This window comes from Lipophrys pholis (genome assembly GCF_963383615.2).
Source record: "Lipophrys pholis genome assembly, chromosome: 22".
Lineage (NCBI taxonomy): Eukaryota > Metazoa > Chordata > Actinopteri > Blenniiformes > Blenniidae > Lipophrys > Lipophrys pholis.
Genome location: NC_137644.1, coordinates 2788514 through 2805607, shown reverse-complemented (window position 1 = coordinate 2805607; position 17094 = coordinate 2788514). Strand labels below are relative to the sequence as shown.

Sequence of the window (17094 nt, the reverse complement as noted above, 5' to 3'; positions counted from 1 at the left end):
CCCAAAGAACCAGCCAATGAGACGCCACGACGGTACAGACCAGCCAATCAGAGGCCGGCGCGTTCAGGTACAGCAAGTCACAGTAGGTCCGGAGTCCCGGGGGATTGGCTGCGTGTCGGAATCAAACAGCTTCACTTTGTTGTAGCTTGGAGGTAGCGGAGGCGCCAACGCGTCATTTCATCCAACATGTTTGATCACCGTCGGAGCTCCAGCATTGTTTTATTTTGAAAAGAATTATGACTGTCCGACTCTGAACCCATCGTTTTATATCTGACTTCTCTTTTATTGATCAGCAGTTTAACTGAAGCATCTTCTGAACACCTTCACGTCCTTTCAAAAACTCACAAGTTCATTTTTTTTACCAAAGTAAAGCAGCACAAACATTAAAAAACAATAAACGCACGTTTTAACAAAAGTTTAACACTAAGTTTTTTTTTAGTTTTGCATTTTGAAAAAACTTTCAAAAAGTCTCAATCGGTAAAAAAGTTGATTTTTTTGACATTTGAAACTTCAAATGGAAATTTTAGATTTTAACTTTAAAATAATTTTATCAATAATTCAACTTTAGGATCAATATTTGGATTAAAGGAGGATTTTTTTAAATTCCTGAATAATTTGAGTCTATTTTTGACATTTCCACATTAAAGTAGAAAATGTTTTGAATTTCAAACTTTATTTTCAAATTCCATTTTAATCTGAACATTTACTTTTTTATTCTGTAATCCGTGGGATTGAGCTCCAGGTTTTATTTTATGGAAGATTTAAAATGCATCAAACAGTAAAATCACATTAAATATAACTGTCTAATTTTTTAATTTCTTGTTTTAGCAATACCTAAAAATACTCACATTTCTTCAGTAATTTTTCACACTTCAAAGTATTTTAATTTTATTTTATTCTATTTCTTCCATGTAATTTAAAACTTTCATATTTTTCCTGTCAATGATTCAGAGTTTGTCCTTTTTGAAATGAAAGTAATTTTTGATGGAGAAAAAAGAAGTGAATGAAGGAGAAACGTGAAACATGTTAATGTCTCTTCCTCTTTTCTCGTGTACGACTTCAGTTACAAGTAAAGTTTCTGTGTGATTCAACTTTAATGTTTTTTAACGTTTGGTCTTTTTTTACTAGGATGAACCCCAGGGGCATTGTGGGTAATGGAGTTTAATGGGCGGAGGAAACCCATGGGGCCTTGTGGGTAATGAAGTTTAATGGGTGGAGGAAACCCAGGGGCATTGTGGGTAATGAAGTTTAATGGGTGGAGGAAACCCAGGGGCATTGTGGGTAATGAAGTTTAATGGGTGGAGGAAACCCAGGGGCATTGTGGGTAATGTAGTTTAATGGGTGGAGGAAATCGAGGAGCATTGTGGGTAATGGAGTTTAATGGGTGGTATAACCCAGGGGTATTGTGGGTAATGTAGTTTAATGGTTCAAAGAAATCAAACAAACAGAATCACAAGTTAGATTTTATTCAGTTCAGCACAAAATTTAAAAAATTAATATTCTTATTTAAAGAGCTCAGAGAAAAATGGTCTTAAATAAAAATGAGCATCTTCAATAAATAAATAACGCTTTATTTTAACGGCAATAATTTCTCTGTGGGATTAAATTATTCTAATATAAAAATACTCAAGAGTTGTTTCCTGCAGGAATGGATTCGGTCGAAAAGAACAAACCTCTAACCAGTGAAATTAGATCCGGTAAAATAAAGCGCTGCTGACTCTGATCCACCATCCTCAGTCAGACTCAAGTGCAGAGAGGAGAAGTCAAACAATGAAGAGGGTCCACTGACAGAGAGCACACGGCAAACCAGAGACATCCAACAGGAGGAGGAAACATTCTCCAGTCGGCTCCGACTTCCTCATTCCAACAATCAACCACCAACACAGATCACATTACTCAGCGGAGGAACCGGAGGAGGAACCGGAGGAGGAACCAGGCGATTATTGCGCAAATTCCGTGAGAGAAGAACATCGGGTCTCAAATGTGGACTAGAAGACCAGTCGTCCAGGACAAGACGGACTGAGTCTGAGCTGAGGTAGACCAGAGAGACGGGGGGAGGGGGGGGTCTACTAGCTGACGTAGGTGAGGATGACGGTCTGGATGGGCAGCCGGCACACGGGGCACAGCTTGTTCCTCTTCTTCAGCTTCTTGGCGCAGACGTAGCAGGACATGAGGTGTCCGGTGCGGCCGTGGACGATGCAGCCGTTCTTGGGCCGAGACTGGCAGATCAGACACGGGTCCAGACACGAATCCGGCAGCCGCCACTCGTCCGACACGCTGCGCTCCAGCTCGGGGACGGGCGGGGGAGGGGAGGGGGGTGGGGGGAGCTCCTGGGAGTCGCAGCAGGAGGACGAGGGCTGGGAGTCTAAGGCCCACAGCTTCTCCTGGGAGGAAGAGGAGGAGGAAGGCTGGGAGGACGACAGCACCTCCTGCGATGAGTCTGACTGACTCTCACACTGAACCGTAGCTTTGGCTCGTTTTCCATCAGGAACGTCGACTCCTTCCTTCTCGTCCACGTCCAGGCCTGCAAGACACACACCAGCTTCTGGTTAACACACTGGAGGGACTTCCAGGTCCTCCAGGACCACCAGGTCCTCCAGGACCTCCAGCACCCCAGACAGAGTATTTCTACCAAACAAGTCTTTTACGTTTGGATCAGACGTCTTTTCTTAACTGAAACTCACCGGGAGCTTCTTTGGCGGCTGATTGGTTGGTGGGCTTCGGGGGGAGGGACTTGGGACTGCAGGGGGAGGAGCTGATTGAGAGCTCAGGCAGCCAATCGTCACGCAGGGCCCAGCAGCGCTGACAGTTCCTGGGAAGCGGAGGGTTCAACTCCTCACACTTCACACAGCGCCAGTAATCCTAAGAGACACACAGTTAGAACAGAGTGTGTGTGTGTGTGTGTGTGTGTGTGTGTGTGTGTGTGTGTGTGTGTGTGTGTGTGTGTGTGTGTGTGTGTGTGTGCGCTCACAGCTTCAGAAATCTCTGTGTCTTCATCAAACGAGTCGTCTTCCTCAGCCTCAAAGATAACCTCGTACACCTGAATACACACACACACACACACGAATACACACGCACACAGGTGAGTGTGTGTGTGCCGGGTTGTGTTTGCGTCTCACTGTGGTGTGTTTGTTTTCTCCACCTGGTCGTCTGCAGACAGAGAGGCGTCGTCTTCGTTGTAATCGTCGGAGTCGATAGACTCCACCTCGAACTCCACGCTGAAGTTGTCGCTGTCGGACTCTGAAGCTGCGACCGTGACCTCTGACCTCGCAGACTATACGCACACGTGCGCACACACACACACACACACACACACACACACACACACACACACACACACACACACACACACACACACACACACACAGACCGTGTCACACACCGATACAACAGTCATCACGGCAACAGAGAGCAGCTCCGCCCACTCACCACGCTGTGCGAGTCCGACGATTGGCTGCTGTGTCTGTCCCGCCCACTTCCCAGTCCACCAATCACACACCAGGACAGGCTGCCGTCGAAGGTCAGGGAGTAGCTGTCGGACCGCCTCCTCTTCCTCCCCTCATCTCCAGACTCCGCCCCCAACTCCTGCTGCTCGCCTTCGGTGTCTATGCTGCATGACGGGCCTGAGGACAACCGGTGGGAGGAGTTTAGTCAAGGTGTCACCGGTGGGAGGAGTTTAGGAGCCGTCCACACGAGGACGCCGGTTTACGTAAACGAGCAGGTTTTGGCCGATCCTCCACACGAGGCGGCGCTTTCAAAGCACGAAAACAGTTTTTCTTTTTAACACGGGTCCCAGAGTGGGGAAATTCTAAAACCTCGCACACAGCGCCCCTAAAGGCCTGGCATATGTACTACAGGCCCTGAAGCCTCGTGATCATTTTGGCTTCGTGTGGATGTGGCCTCAGCCATGATGTCACAGGAAGTCAATCGCTGAGCAGAAGCACTGCGGTCTCACCTGGGTCGCTGCTCCGGTGGCTCCGCCTCCTCCTCCGTCGCCTGCGGCGGTCTGGAGACGAAGAATGACTTCTTGTGTCGGCGCCCTGGAAGCAAAGCTCCACTTTAAAAGGTCCAGTATGAAACGTTTCTCCACTGGTGAGCAGTAGCGGGCAGTAGTGAGTCTTCACGCCACTGGACGGGTTGTTACTAGCTAGTTTGCATCTGAGTTACTCGTTTCATTTCTTTCACAAGTTAAAAAAAATCCCATATAAACCTTCAAACTTCTAAATTCTAATCATGAGTTGTCTTTAATTTGGACACAATTCAAGAAATTACACTATAAAAAAACTAAATTTTACAGTGTTAATTTATTATTTCAGATACTTGTGTTGTCTTAATAAACTTAAATGATCCCGTGTTGGTTGGCCTGGTGGCCATAATGAGGTACTGCAGGTGAGTTTGTCTTTCCTCAGGAATGCGCAGAAAGCTGGTGTAGCAGTGTTACCTCTCGTCCTCGCTCCGTCGCTCGGCCGCTGGCTGCTTCATGACGAGTCGGAGAGTCTGAGACGGAAAAGAAACGTTTAAACTCGGCAGAGAGAACAAACAGACAGAGATTCTGACAAATGCTCAAAGCAGGACAATGTGACTTTTAGCATCTAAAGTAAAAACATTCTCATATTTCTAGATTTTTATCTTTCTGACCCGATTTTAAACCTTTAGTCACACCAGACAGCACTCAAAGTAAACAACAGTAACATGTCTTTTTCTTTTCAAATCCTCATCGTTTGCTTTAAAAAACACTTTTCCACAAAAAGTCCCTCCATGTAAACAATACATCTCTATAAAACCAAACTTTTGACCGTGATGCAGGCGAACAAGCCCGTTAATAAAGAAAATGTGTTCACGTCAGTGTGTCTGTGCCTTCGCAGGAACAAGACGTCAGTTTCAATATAAAGCAGAGAGAAATGAGCTGACACTATGAGAAACAACAAACTCTGGAAGGGATTGCAGTTCCTGATTGGGCCACTGGGGGCGCAGCGCTTCACTAAAGTTCAGGTTGAAACAGTCAGACTGAACTGAGCAGTAGAAGAAGAATCAGCCTGAACTTTAACAAACGAGTTCTTAGAGGAAACGTGATTCTGATGGTCTGAAGTCCTGCAGTGTGTGTGTCAGGAGGAAGAGGAGGAAGAGGAGGAGAGGTCCTACCTGGGCTCTTCACTGCCACAAGGTTCTTTGTGATCATTGCAAACAAAACTCTGAAATGGGAGCAGAAGCTGGTCAGTCCACCAGAACAGCTGACAGGAAGTGCAGCCATGTTGGCAAGGCTCTGACTCACTGTGGCTCCTTCACAGAGAAGCTGTCCACGCCCAGCACTCGCCCCAGTGCATCCTGGGAGCAGTGGACCATGTGCTGCTGCTTCTGGTCATACAGCTGCTTCTGGATGATGTACTGGCCCAGGTAGAACATCACCTGCAGGTCGAGAGAGGAACTGCTTCACATCACAGAGCAGACTGACCAGCAGCTCACTGCTTCACCGTTCTGCTGGGTCAGGACTGGACTGATGGACTGATGATGGACTGGGACCAGTTCAACACAGAGCCATGGTAGTATTAATGCTAACTCGCTAACTGATGGAGCATGGTAGCATTAATGCTAACTTGCTAACTGATGGAGCATGGTAGTATTAATGCTAACTCACTAACTGATGGAGCATGGTAGCATTAATGCTAACTCGCTAACTGATGGAGCATGGTAGCATTAATGCTAACTCGCTAACTGATGGAGCATGGTAGCATTAATGCTAACTCGCTAACTGATGGAGCATGATAGCAACTGAGTGATGGATGCGGGGCAGTGAGGAGGATCGTGGTCGTACCTCCTTCATGGTGAAGACGTCTTTCGTGGCTCCGGCGAGCTGCAGCAGAGAACAGAACTCCTCCCCGGGTCGGACCTGAGCCAATCAGAACGCGGCGTTAGAAGAAGAGAAGAAGAGACGGACGCTCAGCAGCAGCTGAAGCAAGTCCAGCACTTCTCACCAGGTTGTTGTCGTCCAGAGTGTGAACCAAGTCCAGCTCCCTGTCTGAGGACATCGTGAAGCTGATCGGTCCTACACACACACACACACACACACACACACACACACACACACACACACACACACACACACACACACACACACACACACACACACACACACACACACACACACACACAGGGTCAACATGGGGGGCTGACAGTCAGCTGCTGTTTGACCTCTGACCTCTGCTGAAGCTTCAGTCCACTCAGGACAAACAGCTGACCGTCCTCAGTTGTTAATCATCTCAAGCTGATCAGTTCATCTTATTGAAGTGTTTTCTTCACACTGACAGACTGTAAAGTTTCCAGGTTAAATCAAATATAAAATGCATGCTGAGGGAAGAACAACAACAGGACTTTAACTCGTCACCACGTCGCTCTGTTATTTGCTTTTTTCAGAACTGATCAGTTTAATAATTGAGTGAATGAAGTGACTGATGGAACTTGAAGTGTTTCAGACTCCAGTGATTAATTTTGCTCCTTTGCAGACGGTCACTGAACACAAACATGATCTTAACAAGTTGAATCAATCACAGCTGATCAACTGATCGATAACTGATCATACAGCAGCAGTGAAAACGTTCAGAACCACAGAAAACTGCCTTTTAATACATTTTCAAGAGAAGATTTTTAAAGTTTTGGGATCTTTCCAAATTAAATTCAAACATTTTTAGCTGATTTTATGAACGACTTGTTCAGTAAAGTCATGGATCAACATCAAAAGCACATTTGAACCACAGAAAAAACAAAACACTGCAAGACATTTAAAAGTAGACGATGTCTATATTTATATTCTATTAAATCATAACAATTCTCTTTGGATCAATAAACAAAGTGTTTGAAGTTCATTTTCTTAGAACTGATCATTATTGATTAGTTGAGTAAGTAAACAGCAGAAAAGCTTTGAAGACATTTTAAAGAGTTTTAGATTTTAAGAGGTTTATTTACACAAAGACTGTCGTCTGTTCAAAAGGTAAAGAAAATTAATTTTAACTGCTGGGACTTAAATTCAAACTTGTTGTCAGAGGTTTTTCATTAAAATCATGAATCTGAGCTGCAGTTTGATGATTTAGTTCAAGAGTAAAGGTTTGACTTCAGTGAAATATAAACCGTTCACTAGAGGAGCTAATCACCATACGAGGTCGATATGTTTGGACGACGATACGATGTTTGCCAATATCCCAAAGTCACGATACGATCTCGATGAGATTTGATTCACAAGCCTGCGATCGATATGATGTGAGGTCATGAGCCCATCTCACACAATCATTTCTATTTCTATCAAACCACAAAAAACATCTGGAGTCTTCCAGGCATTAAATAAAGAGTGTAAACAGTCTGGGTGTAACAATCAAACACTGTGAGGTCTCTTATCTTTACAAATGAAATATGAAATGGCTCCTGGGATCCTCATCGCTCTGTTAGACTTTTTGTAAAGAACCTGGTCAAAGCTAGCGTGACGTCAGACACGGTTACGGCGGAGCTAGCATGCGGGTCGAGCTCGTGCTTCTTCTTTAGGTGCCCGGCCAACGTCGTCGTGTTTCCTGAGTATTTTAACTCACACTGACAGTTTGCATATGGCGTCGGTTTTGTCTATTGAGCCGTCTTTCCGTCGGAATCCGAAATATTTCCATACCGCCGATTTATTTCCAAGAGGTGAGCGTACGTCGTCCTTTTTTAGGCTGCTCGCGCTAGCCATGACGCTGTCGTGCACGTTGTGTGAAGGCGGCAAGAGCGAGAGGAAACGGTGACACCGACGTACAGATGTGCTACGTGAATTTCAAAATAAAGGCGTGTCTTAAAGATGACAATGTGAATCGATGTAATTGTATCATTAATAAATGAATCGATGGATTAATGTATTGTTACACCCAAACACTTCACCCGTCTAGAAATAAAACAGGATTAAAGTTTTCCTGCTGAACATGAAAACGAAGAGACTGACTCTCCATCTTGAAGACGTTTGGATGAGAAACACCGTCAGTCCTCGTCAGGACGCTTTACACAACAAATCTAGTCAGTCCAGCTCCAGTAACCAACTTTGAGCAGGAATCTGAGAAACGTGAGTCAGAATAAACCGACTGCCGCCGGCCAAGAGTCAGACTTCAGTCTCACGGACGATTTGAGGAGAAAAGGTCTCAAGTATAAAAGGACACAACACTTAATATCTGATCAGCTCATTTGACGTTTTGCAGAAGAACTAAATTATCTCCAAATCATTTGAAAAATACAATTATTGTGAGAAATGTGCAGAACATCTTTGAAGATACAACAACTGGAAGAGTGAAGAGAGTCGAGGGCTCAGCTCTTTGTCTCACGTTACTACATTTACATTGGAGGCTCATATTATACAAAATCAACTTCCTAAAGGTTCTCCAGCAGTACTAATCGTCCCCATACCTGGACTGATGTCCCAGAAGTGAAGACAGTCTGTCCTCTCTCTCCCTGGCTTGTTTCAGGTTTTAAAAAGTGTGTTGCTCCAACCAGCCAATCAGAAATCAAACCCTATATAGTGTCATCGGGGGTTTAGCCAATCCCAATCAAGGTAGGCCCTCCCTTTGACTCCTCCCACAATTAGGCAGCTCTGCTCTGGCACATGGCACCACGAGAGGAAGTACTTCCTCCTCTTCCCAAGATGGGCATGTGTGGGCGGAGCCAGTCCAGCTCACACAGACACAGCAGATTCTGAATGCAGCTCTTATGATCCAATATTCAAATGAGGAAAATCAAGGAGGAGCTAGAAACTTAGAATACTGAAGGTTTCTGGAGCGACCAGACCAGGAGGAGGAGGAGAACAGGAGGAGGAGGTGAACAGGAGGAGGTGAACAGGAGGAGGAGGAGAACATCTGGAGGATAGGACTCAATTAAGATCTCGCTTCAACAAAACTTCCAAGAGTTCAATCCTCAGCAGTTCACCAATAAACTGTAACGCAGCACACGTACGTCGTCTTTAACAGGATTTCTACACTCACACATCTGGAAATGATTTAATACAAAAGTCACTCAGTTTGTGTACAACTGTCATTAGCCCACAACGGTCTGGTCCAACAAACTGAATTCAATGAAATCAGTTTATATAAGACACACAGCAGATCATCCACCTTAACGCATGAAAATATGAACCTCAATGGCAACATCTGGAGACTCAATATTTACATTAGAAACACGTCTAACAATCTCCTTTTTACTTGAATCCAGACATTTTGGTCAATTTAGTGTGTGTGTGTGTGTGTGTGTGTGTGTGTGTGTGTGTGTGTGTGTGTGTGTGTGTGTGTGTGTGTGTGTGTGTGTGTGTGTGTGTGTGTGTGTACTCACCAGGTTTTAAAGTGAAAACAGTGTCAGCAGCTCATCCTGCAGAAACAGACATAAAAGTAGTGAGATCAGATCCATGCAGCAGCAGCAGCAGCAACAGCAACAGCAGCAGGAGGAGGAGCAGGAGGAGGAGCAGGAGGAGGAGCAGGGGGAGGTGTTGCAGGGCAGCACAGACATGTCAGGACTAGACCGTCCAAGTGGGCCTATCAAGGCCCGGCAGGGCTGAGTCAGCACATTCTGTACCAGCTGATTCCATCATATATGTAGACATGCCAGGACTAGTCTGACCTGCTGACTAATGGACCGGGCCTGACCCACTGTGGACTTATGTGTGTTTATGTGGTAACAAATGTTAATTTGTGTGATAATAAAAAAAAAATTCATGTGTATTTCTCAATATATAAACTTTAACAAATATATCAAAACATCCAACTGCTTGTATTGTAACGTCGCAGATGTTTCACAACTTTCTGCAGAGTTTTTTTTCTTAATAAGCTCAAAGTAAAGCGAAGCTCCATGTCCTCCTGCTCCTTTCCCCTCTGGAAACATGGTGAGACGAGGCTCCATGGAGCCTGGAGAAACATCCACTACCCAACCAGGAGCTTCCTCACATACCAGGTATTCTTCATTAGAAGTATTCTTCCTCACATTAGAGGTATTTCTCCTCACATTATTAGTATTAGAAGTATTTCTCCTCACATTAGAAGTATTCTTCCTCACATTAGAAGTATTCCTCCTCACATTAGAAGTATTCTTGCCGCTGGCCTCGCACTTCATGTCACATATTTCAGCGAGCGTAATCTGCATTGCATGTTGAGAAGTGGAGCCTCTGGATCACTTTGTTTCTGAATTCGGTCAGTACCTAGAAACCCGCGGTTCCTCCTCGCTGTTTGTGCCGGTTCAGGTTTTCCTGCGTCTCCACTCACAAAAGTTGTTGATAGTATGGAAAAAAACGGAACCACCGGTTACATTTTCCGCTACACCTCCATTGAGGTACCCAGCACTGAGGAAGGGTCTCAGGAGGAGGAGCTACAACGCAGCCGTCTGCTGATTGGTCAGTGACCAGCGTCACTCTGGATTTGCCCTCAATATTTAAATATTTCATCGGCTGTAACCCTCCTGTTGTTGTTTCCTTTGCTCACTGGTTGTTTTGTTAACTGGATTTATTGAAATGTCGGCGCTCCACTGCCCCCTGGTGTTCAGACGAGGTACAGGCGCACCCCAAGTTAATAATACAAGGGAGGGAGATCATTTAAAGGGCGATAGCAGAGCCGTGACTAATTGAACTGTTGAGCTGCAGAGTTCCAGCTGTCACACTACGTCAGCTGGTGGATCTAGAATCTAGAATCAGGTTTTTTTCAGGCTTTTCATGACGTCATTGTAACTAACTTCACTTCCAGGTCTTGTGTGGCGTTCTCACCGCAGGCTGAGGTCTGCATGAGGCAGCAGGGGGCGCTCCGCTATGAGACGCTCCACAGAACTTCCTTATAATGAAGCCAGACTTTTTCATGAGTCGTTCCCTGAAGTTAATAATACGAGGGAACGGGATCATTTAATCCGCGTTCGCGGAACCGTGGCTCTTGAGATGGTACAGAGCCCCTCCTGTCAGTCAGCTACGTCAGATATAATTTAGAAGCAGTTTTCCTTTGTTTTTTTCACACTAGGTCCAGGTCTTGTTTCACGTTCTGACCGCAGGCAGTGTGAGGCTGCAGGGGGCGCTCCGCTCCGCTCCGAGACGCTCCAATATTATTTTCTAACCCACAGAACTTCTTTATAATGAATATTTTTGGTTCATCAGCAACTGAAAAAAAACAAACTACTGTAAATGAAAGCTTGGAGTTTTTAGACATAAATTGAGCCTTTTAACGGCTTCATGTGAAAGAGAACTTTAATCAGAGTGTTTATGGAGGTTGCCGTTGGAAACAGTTTCAGAGCAGCGTTCTATCATTCTACACCTCCATTCCTCCATGTTGAAGCATTCGATTCAGACACGTCCAGAAATAAAGTGAAAGCAGCAGAAATTCACTATGTAATGCCCAAATGTTGAAAAATAAGCCCTGGTCCCTCACACTGAGCCTTGTGTTTTACGCACGCACACACTTGTTTAAATTTTTTCTCACTGATTTATTTGTAGATGTTCAGTTTGTTCTGAAAAGCCTCACGATGTGCAGAAGGTCGAACCACATTTCATTCAGCTTTAAAACAGAAGTGAGCTCATGTCGTGGAATTCCAGTTTTCCTGAACTGAAGTTTATTTAGTGAATAAACTGAATGACTGAGCAGGTCAAAGGCCAGAAATACATGAGTTGATTTCTCATGTTGTGAAATGAGAAACAAGCCTGTTGTAGGAGCAACGTGTCCTGACCCCCCCTTCACCCCCCCGGGGGTCAGCTGACTGCCTCAGAGACGCTCTGTCTCCTGAAACAAGTCGTACAGTCACGACTCAGCACAACCAACATGAAGTCCGGATCCAACATCAACCTCCAGGCCACCTCCTGAACACTGCTCACGCTTCATCCCTAACATCAACACAGCTTTTAGCTCTCTGCTCCAAATAATCCAGATTATCCTCCAGCCCAACCTTCAGCACATTAAACATCACAACAGTAGGTTTATTTATGTGCACTGAGGTTTAACCATCCAACACCCTGGTTTAGAGTGTGTGTGTGTGTGTGTGTGTGTGTGTGTGTGTGTGTGTGTGTGTGTGTGTGTGTGTGTGTGTGTGTGTGTGTGTGTGTGTGTGTGTGTGTGTGTGTGTGTGTGTGTGTGTGTGTGTGTGTGTGTGTCGTGACACACCTCAGAGTGTAATCTGAGGGATTGTAGGACAACTAAAATAAATCTTGTACACTGTGCGCATGCAGGTTCGAGCTCGCTGATGACTATCAGTCATATTTTAATGTTTATCATGTAATGTTGCTGCTGTATGAGCCCTGCAGCTCGTTAACATGTCAGAAGGCAGACTTACGACAGTTTAAAGAGCACCTGAACGCATCACTCAAAGCCGTCATCTATGAAGCGGCGTTTTAACTTTAGGGCTTATTTGTTTTCAGAAGAACATTTCTGAAAACCGTATCTGAGCCGGTGCACGGTGCGCCTGTTGAGTTTGGCTCTGGACAGCTGCCAATGTTTATGTTTTTGTGTCAAATATACTTAAGAATCCTTCCAAATGTATCAAATATACTTTGAAATCCAATCCTTCAAATCAAAAATGCTGAAAACAAATAGTGGTGGACGAGTTGTCTGCGTTTGCAGTTTTGTGGACGAGTTGTCCGTTCATCAATCTGAGGACAGAAGTCACAGTAAAACTCCAACACACCCCATTTAAAGCTCATGAAATAAGTTAAAATGAAGAAAATCCTAGATGGTTTCCAGTTTTCACTATAACAAACAGACTAGGAGCTACTGTGCACCAAACCCCCACTACATCATGTATCGTTCACTTTAAAAACTGAATGTAATATCACTTAATAACATCATCTGCTCTACTTTTATATTTAAAACGCTTCACCCAGGAACAGTTTAGTAAGATTTGAGTGAAACGCTTCATCATAGTGACCGAACAGGAAAGAGGATTATCCAGCAGCCAAACATCTTAAACTATTCTGTGATTATGTTTAATAAACATTGATCTGTGAGAATCAACCCGGAACAACATTTACCGACAATTAATGACTAATTCAAAATGATGGATCACACACAATGTGATAGGATTTGTAAAATAATAACCATCATAATAACAATAATATTAATGTTTGGAAAACAGTAGATTACATTTTGAACTTCAGTACTAAAATTGTGGTTATCAATACGATTAAAAATGATCACATTGGTGGGTTAGAAAAGCAGCTGAGGTTAACTAGTGGTGTGTGACCTTTGACCTGGTGGAATATGTCCAGACATCGGTCAGTGTGAGTGTACAGAAAATATGACGAGTTAACAAACAGCTGATAGGTTGTATGAGTCAGCGACATTACCACACACACACACACGGAAAATATGCCCGGACTTGTTTCTCTCGACTGGTTGAACACACACACACACACTCAAAAAACACACACACACACACACACACACACACACACACACACACACACACACACACACACACACACACACACACACACACACACACACACACACACACACACACACACTCCTTTGAATTAAGACACCTGTACGACATAACGTGTTAAGAATTAACTACTAGTAAAATTAAATTAGTTTCACTTCCACTTTTACAGAAGATAACTAGTGAAAACAGTCTTTGCAGTTGGAGCAACAATAATAATAATTGCTATACGGGTCTATAAACCAGCTAATGCACATTATTAATTCATAATAACTACGTAAATAATGTTATTTTTTCACTGACGTTCATTTCAGCGGGAACGATCCTAAAACTCTGCACACGTGGATTGCACAATTACTCGAAAACACAACTTCTACAGTGGACCAAAGTGTCCTGATTTAAGCCTTTATACGTGAATATATTGGTTTTGTTTTCACCCGGTCAGTCGACAAGTGAAAGCGTGTAAATAAACAGTGCGGAGCCACGCTCATCCCGCCTGCAATCCGTCAGGAAAAGCCGAGGCTTTGAGGCCTACGAGCCGCGCTGCTGGCCTTATCTTATGCTCCCGGTGAAACAGCGCAGAAAGGTTGCTGCGGGTGAGAACTAGTGGAGTTTACGCACCTGTGCAGATACTCCCGGTTAAAAAACCTCCAGTAAAGTGTGTTTATCCAGCAAGTTCCGCGAACAGTTCAGACTCCAATTCTCGGTGTGTTAACGACGGGTAACGCGTGAGCGGGCGTGGCGCCTCTAGTGGAGAATCCACGGAACTCCACCGAAGACAGAGCGGACAATGACAACATAAGATTCTCTATTTCAAGATTTTTAAGAAAACCAAAAAAATAACTAATTATTAGCTCAAGTAACATGTAGATTTAATTTTAAAATATAAATAATTACCCCGCACAGAGCCATGAGCGGAACAACAACTAGAATTTGAAAACACACTCTCATAATTTAAAAAAACAGCTGCACAGTTCATTAGTCTGTTTAAAACACATCTTTGTATGAGATATACCGGGTTTTACACTTTAGAACACATCAGGTTTATCCTATTATATCTGACTTGTACTGTACTGTACTGTGTTGTGTTGTGTAGTGTCGTTGCCTATTGAGGTTGTACCCGTGACGTCAGACGTCTAACGGTACTACTGGGCCGCCATGTTGGACGTCCTGTGACTGTAAATAAAAGTTACTTTAGGCTGAAAGTGATGAGATATCAGAGAAGATGGCTTCTTCTTTTATAGTAACACCTGCAGTAACAGGCTGTAAACCTCCAGTAACATCTACAAGTTACACGCTGGAAACCTGCAGTAACACCTGCAATAACAACAAGGAAGTAACAGGGAGGAAACCTGCATTACCAGGCAGGAAACCTGCAGTAACACCTGCTGTAGCATGATGGAAACCTGCAGTGACACCTGCAATAACAGGAAGGAAGTAACAGGGAGGAGACCTGCAGTAACACCTCCAGTAACAGGCTGGAAACCTGCAGTAACACCTGCAGTAGCATGATGGAAACCTGCAGTAACACCTGTAATAACAGGAAGGAAGTAACAGGGAGGAAACCTGCAGTAACACCTCCAGTAACAGGCTGGAAACCTGCAGTAGCAGGCTAAAAACCTGCAAAAACACCTGCAATAACAGGAAGGAAGTTATAGGGAGGAGACCTGCAGTAACACCTCCAGTAACAGGCTGGAAACCTGCAGTAACAGTCTGGAAACCTGCAGTAACACTTGCAATAACAGGAAGGAAACCTGCAGTAACAGACTGAAAACCTGCAGGATCAGACTGGAAACCTGCAGTGACACCTGCAATAACAGGAAGGAAGGGACACCTGCAGTAACAGGGATCCTGAGATAACCTGCAGTAACAGGGGTACTTGCAGTAACAGGGACCCTGAGAGAACCTGCAGTAACAGTGAAGGAAACCTGCCGTAGCAGGGACCCTGAGAGAATGAGAGATGATCCAGCAGTGAGGAGGGAAGTTGGAGACTCTGCAGGTCCACTTCTGATCATCTTGGTTTTGGTTTTGGTTCTGGTTCTTCCCCAGAAAGTGGTCTCTCCTGGTCCAGTCTCTCCTGATCCAGGCTCCACCGCTATGACAATGAACATCAATTCACTGGTTCCTGTGGGTACGCAGATGGGTGGTGAGCTCTGAAGGTTCTTGTGCAGTGTGGACAGGGAATTGAGGCAGCTGATTGAGAACTGTTTGTGCAGTTCTTCCTTATCTGCCTGCGATGTTCTGCTGCAGCTGTTCTGCTAGCGTCACAGGATTTAGCACCATTCTGAACCACGAGGCGCCATTTCGATCTGTCAACTGCTGTGCTCTCCCAAGGTGTAGGGTCAATGTTGAGGGCCTTCAGTGAAGCTTTAAGGTTCTTTAAAGCGGTTCTTTTGGCCTCCTCTGGAGCGTTTGCCATGTTGGAGTTCGCCATACATCAGTTTCTTTGGGAGCCGATGGTCTGGCATGCGCATTACATGCCCTGCCCAGCAGCTGTGACTGCATTAGGATTGTGTGGATGCTGGGTAGGTTGGCACGGGTGAGCACCTCAGTGTCTGGGATTCTGTCTTGCCACCTGATGCCGAGGAACTTTCTGAGGCTGGTGGTGTGAAAGTGATTCAACTTCCTGGCATGGTGTTTGTATACGGTCCAGGATTCGCTGCCATAGGGCAGTGTGGTGAGGACGATAGCCTTAAAGACCTTCAGCTTGGTCTCTAGAGTGATGCCTCTTCTGCCCCTGTTAGCCTCGGATCCCCGATATGGCCCCAGACTGACAGGGGAGCGGTTTGAACAGTGAGAAAAACAAGTGATGACCGAGTCATCAACAGGGACCTGGACCAGGTTGACGAGGGTTCTGTGGATGAATGGTGGAAGTCTCTGTGTGGGATTATTGCTCAAAATGTTTGTAAGTTCATCCCTCAGAAGACAGGAGCAAAGACAAGGGTAAGTGTTCCCTGGTGGAACAGAGCATGTACTGAGGCTGTAAAAAAGGAATAAAGCCTAAAGGATATTAAGGAAGTTCCCTTCAGAGCAGAATGCTGTTGAGTATAACAGACTGAGGGCCGTGGCTCATAGAATAATAAAGACAGCAAAACGAGAATGCTGCAGGAAGTACTGTAGTAAGCTGGGTGTGCAGACTTCAGTGGCAGAAGTTTGGTCAGCTGTGCGGCGTATGTCGGGTGTCTGCAGGCGTAGGGGTGTTCCTGTTCTGGAGGACGGGGGGAGAGAAGCCTGGAGTGACAGGTCGAGGGCAGGTATAGGTGTGTTCTGGTTCTGGAGGAGGGAGGGATAGAGGCCTGGAGTGACAGGTCGAGGGCAGGTATAGGTGTGTTCTGGTTCTGGAGGACGGGGGGGATAGAGGCCTGGAGTGACAGGTCGAGGGCAGGTATAGGTGTGTTCCTGTTCTGGAGGAGGGAGGGATAGAGGCCTGGAGTGACAGGTCAAGGTCAGGTATAGGTGTGTTCCTGTTCTGGAGGAGGGAGGGATAAAGGCCTGGAGTGACAGGTCGAGGGCAGGTATGTTGGCTAGGAGGTTTCAAGAAGTCCATTGTGGGGATAATATTGTGGAGGATGGGCTCCAAGAGAGGAATAACACTTTGTCTAACCAGGAGTTTCAGCTTGGTGTAAACTGTGATCATTCTGACCCGGTTAACTTGTTCTTTTCACTAAGGGAGCTGCAGAATGCTACAAGTAGAGGAGCTAA

At 45.1% G+C, this 17094-nt stretch overlaps 2 protein-coding genes across 3 annotated transcripts in view; one reads left to right on the top strand and one right to left on the bottom strand.

Annotated features, from left to right (window-relative positions):
• Positions 1 to 1095, top strand: part of LOC308127365 (plexin-B2-like) — a 95724-nt gene extending 94629 nt beyond the window's left edge. For both annotated transcript variants that reach the window (XM_080492378.1, XM_080492377.1), the window contains exon 44: positions 1 to 1095. This exon is cut by the window's left edge and continues 489 nt beyond it. The gene's annotated coding sequence lies outside the window, so the exon portion shown is untranslated.
• Positions 1096 to 1445: 350 nt separating this feature from the next.
• mdm2 (MDM2 proto-oncogene) lies at positions 1446 to 14122 on the bottom strand. Its single transcript, XM_080492302.1, has 13 exons — positions 14014 to 14122; positions 9328 to 9363; positions 5973 to 6043; positions 5813 to 5887; positions 5273 to 5406; positions 5143 to 5192; positions 4442 to 4497; positions 3956 to 4040; positions 3430 to 3623; positions 3143 to 3274; positions 2972 to 3040; positions 2685 to 2862; positions 1446 to 2524 (listed from the first exon to the last, which is right to left on the bottom strand). Exons 3-13 carry the CDS (start codon positions 6024 to 6026, stop codon positions 2070 to 2072), a joined length of 1482 nt encoding a protein of 493 aa, XP_080348428.1. The 5' UTR covers positions 6027 to 6043; positions 9328 to 9363; positions 14014 to 14122; the 3' UTR covers positions 1446 to 2069.
• Between the last annotated feature and the right edge of the window lie 2972 nt (positions 14123 to 17094).

Bases quoted from the DNA above. Each gene is read 5' to 3' on its own strand.
- mdm2 (XM_080492302.1), bottom strand. From the start codon at position 6,026: ATGTCCTCAGACAGGGAGCTGGACTTGGTTCACACTCTGGACGACAAC. The intron at 5,888-5,972 runs GTGAGAAGTGCT...TGATTGGCTCAG, and splicing joins CTCTGGACGACAACAACCTG to GTCCGACCCGGGGAGGAGTT. The intron at 3,624-3,955 runs GTGAGACCGCAG...GGTTGTCCTCAG, and splicing joins CCACCGGAGCAGCGACCCAG to GCCCGTCATGCAGCATAGAC.